Source organism: Capra hircus, unplaced genomic scaffold (genome assembly GCF_001704415.2).
Source record: "Capra hircus breed San Clemente unplaced genomic scaffold, ASM170441v1, whole genome shotgun sequence".
NCBI classification, from domain to species: Eukaryota; Metazoa; Chordata; class Mammalia; order Artiodactyla; family Bovidae; genus Capra; species Capra hircus.
In genome coordinates, this window is record NW_017189851.1 from 283643 (window position 1) to 289767 (window position 6125).

Sequence of the window (6125 nt, forward strand, 5' to 3'; positions counted from 1 at the left end):
GGGCCTGCCGCCTAAGAAAACCCTGATATCTGTGTTTCCTGAGTTCCATGGTGCCTGCAGACAGAACCCAGGACCTCTGCAGCTGGCCTGGGAGAAGACGTGGACGAGCCGGCCTGCCAGCTTGTGAGATGCTACGCAACGCTTCGCATGGAGGGGCCGGGGGTCAGGTGACATCACGGATCCCTTTCTGGCTGTGCCGTGCCATCACTTCCCATTTCAGGACAGGGGTCCACGGTGCGGGGAGGGCCTGGGAGTTGGAAGGAAAAGGCTGGGGAAATCAGGAGCGTTTGGTATCCAATGCGTGTCCATTTATTTTACACTTACAAAAAAGAAATCGCCCACCCTCTGCCCCATCCCCCAAAAAACAAGTCTCTTTTTACAAACATTTAAAAATTAAAACCAAATGAAGATAGACAAGTTAATTTCAGTACAATTATTTTTCAATGTAGCTGTCATAATTAGAGTTTAAATTTCCTACAAGTGACCGATGTCCAAGTGACTTGTAGGGAAATCCTGATTATTGGCCATTTTACAAGGTAGCAAATTCTAGTACAAAAATAGTCCTTGGGCTGGGACAGGCTTTCCTTTTACATAGGTCTCTCAGGTCAGTCTACTGACCACATAATCCGTGTGCCTCCTGGGGCTCTCTCTCCACAATGGCTCATTCACCGTAGCTGAAGCAGCCTGGCACCCCCCACGGTGGCGGGCCCGGTTCCACCCGGGGCCACGCTGGAGATGGCAGGCCCGGGCGGGCCGCGCTGGCCCCGGGGCTGCAGGCAGAGCCCAGCTCCGCTCCGGGCCTGGAGGGCGGGCGCGCTGCGGGCAGGGCCGCCCCCTCCGTGGGGGCAGCAGCCCGGGACACGGCTCCGAGTGGGATGGCCCGCCTCCCGCGGTCTCGGCGTCCCCGGGGCCCAGCGAGGGCAGCCGTGGGCCTTGTGGCGGGGGCGGGCGGGCAGGCTACTTGTCCCGGAGGAGGTCCAGCTGCTCCTGGCACTCGGTGAACAGGCGCTGGAAGCGGAGGTTCTGCCCGATGACCGGCAGCAGCTCCTTCAGCAGGTCCCGCTTGCGCAGACCCTGCGGGCACAGGAGAGGTGGCTGAGGGGGCCACTCGCCGGGAGCGGGGGGCGACTGAACTCGGAGGCACCGCGCGGCAGGCGCGGGAGTCCCAGGCGGGTCCTGCTTATCTGCGCCCCCTGTGGCCGCTGGCTCGGGCACCGCTGGTCTCTGCACTCACTAGTCAGTGGCCAGAAGAGCCTGGCCTTCCAGGGCGGGACGGCAACAGGCTGCGGGGCTGCCTGCAGGGGTGGGGCCCTCCAGGGGCCCAAGGTCAAGCCCGGGCAGAGGAGGGGCCTTGGCCTCTCGTCCTGGGGTCTCTGCCTTTAGCACTTCCTACACCCCTCCTGCCTGGGCCCTCGTGCGACGTGCACTGCCAGGCGGGGGCTCCATCCACAGACCCCCGAGGAACACGGCTGCAGAGAGGGGAGAACCCCTGCGGGCAGTGCTGACCCCTGCGAGAGGACCCCCGACGAGGAAACAGAGACAGGCACCCACTGCGGGCAGCACAGGACACCCCACAGGAGGGCGGCTCCGGGGCCTGGCCGCTGCGGGGGCCACACAGGGCGGGGGTCACACAGGGCGGGGGGCCACACAGGGCGGGGGGTCACACAGGGCGGGGGCCGCGCAGGGCGGGGGGCACACAGGGCGGGGGCCGCGCAGGGCGGGGGGCACACAGGGCGGGGGGCCGCGCAGGGCGGGGGCCCGCGCAGGGCGGGGGCCACGCAGGGCGGGGGCCGCGCAGGGCGGGGGGTCACACAGGGCGGGGGCCGCGCAGGGCGGGGGCCGGTGGGGAGCAGCCACCCCCAGCAGGGGAGCGGGGCGGGGGCGGGGCGCACCACTGCCCACAGAGGCCCGTGGGCGCCAGCACACAGCCCAGCATCCACGAAACGGGCTCCACAGGAGACACAGATAGTTACAGAGAACACATGGGCGCATTTCACACGGGTAAAGGCTGAAAGGCCCCACCGAGGGCTGATCAGGTATCGTGGAAAGGCTGATAAGCAGGCATGCTGGCCTAAGACACCATTTTCAGGTGAACGGCAGAAAAATTCTCAAAGTTTCCAAAGATTAGGCACATCGTACCTATAAAGGCAGGCATGCCAAGATCCACAATAAAGTGTTTTGTTTTTTCTAACACACGGCTTGCAATATCTTGGTTCCTGAGCCGGGATTAAACCTGGGCCCGCATGTAGTCCTAACCGCTGGACTTCCAGGAAATCTCTTTTTAATGCCCTGGAAAAGCCTTGCCTGCTTTTCAATCCAGCTAAACACTTATTCACATGAGATTATCATAAAAATGCTTTACTCAGGCTCGTAACACCTCAGAAGGGTTACCCCAGGAAAGATCCACTCTGAAAACGTTTCGGAGGAAATACTCAGAGTGACAAGGGTCACGGGACGAGGCGCATCATCTCGCCGAGGCTGCTGCCAGTCTTTAATACGCACACGCACACAGGGAGGCGAGAGGCGTGAACGGCTTGAACTAGGTGGTGGGGAAACAGCCTGCCAGATCAAACAGAAGCCGGCCACACGGGCGCTGGCAAGAAATACACAGACGCGTACACAGAAAGGCTGGAGGTGAAGACGGAGAAAGACGCGTTGCCAAGCAACAGACGCAGTCCTTTACGATTACCAGAAAACGTAGACTTTGTGACAAGACCCGCTGCTGGAGAGAGTCTGCAAAGACCCCCAGCACGTGCCGCCCCCAGCCCCAACCGTCCCGGGCAGCAGCCAGACACAGCTCACAGCCACCTTTCTGCTCAGGACACAGGTCCTGAGGCGGAGACCTCGATGGATGAGGCTTCCCTAGAGGGCCTGGCAGGACAGCTCAGGCCCCGGAGGGCAGCTGCTCCGTGCCCACCCTCTGCTTACTGTCTGCCCCACCATGCCCGACCACTACCCCGTACACGTGGAGCTTTGATCTCTGACGGCAAGAAACCTGGGGTCCCTGAGGTGCACTGGGAGCTTCTATCACTCATCTCCCAAAATATACAAAGAGCTGCTGCAAATCAGTAAGAAAAACAAATGACACCAAAGTATTCCAACAGGAAATAAACGTGGCTCTTAAGCACGTGAGAGGATGTTGTCCAAAGGAAGCCTCCCAGGGCCCGTGGACCCCACACCATCGTGCGCAGCACCCTCCAGTTGCCTGACCTCCTGGGAACCAGTTCCACGGGAACGGCCAATTCTCACGGAGAAAATAGGCAAGAAGGCGGAGGGCTCACACTCAACTTACCCCCACCCCACCCCCAACATCCAGACCGAGAGACAGGAGAAATATTTTTTAAAGACTGCGTCAGTTCAGAAGAGTGCTGGGACTCTCCTGGCGGTCCAGTGGTGGGGACGCTGGACTCCCTCTGCAGGGGCTCGGGTTCCGACCCCCGGTCAGGGAACTCAGGCCCTGCAGGGTCCACGGCCTGCCCTCAGGTCACACGCCCTCTGCTGACGGTGTCCCGGCCCAGTTGGTGCACCCCCGCCAGCAGACCCCCCGGGCCCCACCCCCACTCTGCAGACTCGGCCGCTCACTAGCCCAGGGCCCCCAGACCAGACGGCGCCTCACTGCTGACAGACGCAGAGCGGAGGCCCCGCGGCTGTGCTGAGAGGGCTTCCGCCAGGACGGGTGGGCACTGCGCCCTCACTCTGAGGCTGGGCCCCGTGGTGGAGAGGGGCACCAGGAAGCTCTCAGCACCCTGGCTCAGGCCTCGTCCCACCTTCCTGCAGGGGCAGGAGGGCTGCACCTACCACCACCGTGGACTCCCACTGGCTTCCAGTGGACGTGTGAACCGGCCCCAGGAGATCCTTGCATATTTCACGGAGTCGGTATTCAAACCCTAGTTACAGAAACACAGAACCAGGAACACGTCACATAGGACCAGAAAGCCGAGCCCAGGCCAAGTTACCACAAACGCAGAGCCCAAGGGACCACCGCTCCGCGCACCACCTGAGGCCCGCTGTCTCCGCTCTGGCCCTGACCTGCCCTCTCCCTGGGCACAAGCCCGTTCCGGTGTGGGCAGGGCTGCGGGAGGAGGGGTCGGCAGGGGCTCTGCTGGGGAGGGGGGCAGGCATGGGTCAGGGGACGGAGTTCCTGGGGCAGAGACATGGATGGGCCCCGGAGAGCTGGGCTGAGGGCCATGCGGCTGCTGGACAGCAGGCGGCCCTGCTGGGCGGGATGGGCTCGAAGGAGGGAGAGAGCTGTGGACCTACGGGGCTCAGAGGGGCGGGGGGCGCAGAGGCTTCCGGGAGTGACCGCCACGTGTACCCTGCCCCAGCCTTTCCGCTCACAGCGGGGCTGGCGCCACCTTGCTGACCAGGCTGCGGGCCCTCGGGAGGTCTGGCTGGGGCGGGGCTCACCTTCGTTCACGAGGTACCGCGCGTACAGGAGCAGCCAATGGCGGTATTCGTGGCTGGAGCGCAGGGCGAGTGCCGCGGCGACCTGGCTCTCCAAGTGGGCCAGGGTGGCCTCCTGCTGCACCACGTGAGGCACGGAGAAGAGCCGGGCTGCCTGCCGCCCCGAGCTGCGGGCAGAGCGCGGTCAGCAGGCTTCCGGCCGGCTGGCCCCAGGCCCTGCTCCGCACTGCCCAGCGGGCCCGCCACCTGCCCCTCAAGCAACAGAGCCCGCCTGTGGGGCAGAGGGCAGCCAGGGTGGGCCTGGCAGGGACCGCGTGTGCACAGCCGCCCTCGCCCAGCACCTACGTGGAGGCACGGCCCTGGACTATGGCTAAGGGTCCTGAGCACAGCATGGCGTCCTGGGGCGGCAGGCTGCTCCTGAAGTCCGCACACTGCGCCAGCGAGTCTTGCTTGTCAGAGACCAGGTTCCTGGGGACACAGGGGCAGGTGGGGCTCAGGGAAACTGCAGGCCCAGCAGGCGCAGTGCGGGCCGGTGCCCTGCAGCAGGGGCCTCCTGGCGCAGGTGCTGGGCAGAGGCCCGGCTGGAAATGCCGGCGGACAAGCCCCAGAACGCTCACGTGCCCCGCCTCCGACGGGACCGCCAGAGCACGGACAGAGGAGCGCAGGCCCGGGGGGGCGCACTCACCACGTGGACAGTGATGGGCTGAAGCAGTAGGCCTTGCCGTCTGACAGGTTCATCACGGGGATCCCGTGCTGCGTCAGCAAGATCTGAGACACCGTCATGTCGCTTCCTGGGGAGACACGCAAAAGGTTCCCGTGTGTTCCACTCAGCGGGCACCAGGCCCCTCAGCAGCGGGCCGAGAGCCTGCTCGTCGCCTCGGCTGGCAGGGCCGTCACTCCAGCCCTGGCCTGGGCCACCCAGCCCCAGGGCCCCGCGCACACCTGCCAGGATGGAGTGGAGGCGACTCCTCCTTCACCACCACCTCCTGCCTGTGCACGTCCCAGACGGACAGCGTGGCGGCGGCGGTGAGCGCCATGACGTAGGGGCCGGTGCAGTGCAGGGTGGAGATGGGCGACGGCAGCAGGATGGGGGGCAGGAGGCGGCGGCCGCAGGCGGAGAACACCGACAACGTCCGCTTGTCACAGGCGACGCACACCACGTCCCTGGGGGCGGGGGCGGGCGTCAGGGGCCTGCCAGGCCGGCTCCTCTCCCCAGGCCACCCGGGCTGTCCTGGGCTCACGCGAGCTGGCCCAGGAGCAGGTGTCCAAGGACCAGTGCCCTGACAGTGAGCACCCGTGGTCCCCGCTGAGACGAGCCAGAGCGGCCCCGGAGGGCTCTGCCGGGGGCACACGCGGCGGGGGCAGCGGGAGGAGGGGCACACGCGGCCAGGGCTGGGGAGGGGCGCCAGCCATGGGCACTGCTATGTCCCTCCTCCAGGTGGCCACGGGGGCACTGGGCTGTGCCTGGCACTGCAGGCTCTGCTCCCAATGGGGCCCCCACCGCTCTTCCACCCTCCGCGCCAAGGAGTGGTGGCGGGCCTGGCAGCGGGCGCAGAACTGGGCACCTGGCTGGGGCCTGGCTGGCCACACGGCAGCAGCCTCTGGCCACCAGGGAGTCCATGCTGACACCCCGCCCTGCCAGCCTCGGACCAGAGCCAGTGGGGAGTCCAGCAAAGGTGGGGCCGCAGACACCTGTGAGGGCGTCGCCCGGGCCTGACCAG

General features: G+C 65.4%; 1 protein-coding gene across 3 annotated transcripts in view; it reads right to left on the bottom strand.

Annotated features, from left to right (window-relative positions):
* Positions 1 to 286: 286 nt before the first annotated feature.
* LOC102188791 (protein HIRA) overlaps positions 287 to 6125 on the bottom strand; it is a 49139-nt gene continuing 43300 nt past the window's right edge. For all 3 annotated transcript variants that reach the window (XM_018044813.1, XM_018044815.1, XM_018044814.1), the window contains 3 exons: positions 4408 to 4571; positions 3799 to 3887; positions 287 to 1074 (listed from right to left, as the gene is read on the bottom strand). In XM_018044813.1, the coding sequence (XP_017900302.1) occupies positions 958 to 1074; positions 3799 to 3887; positions 4408 to 4571 (370 nt within the window). In that variant the 3' untranslated portion in view covers positions 287 to 957. The remainder of the gene's footprint in view (positions 1075 to 3798; positions 3888 to 4407; positions 4572 to 6125) is intronic.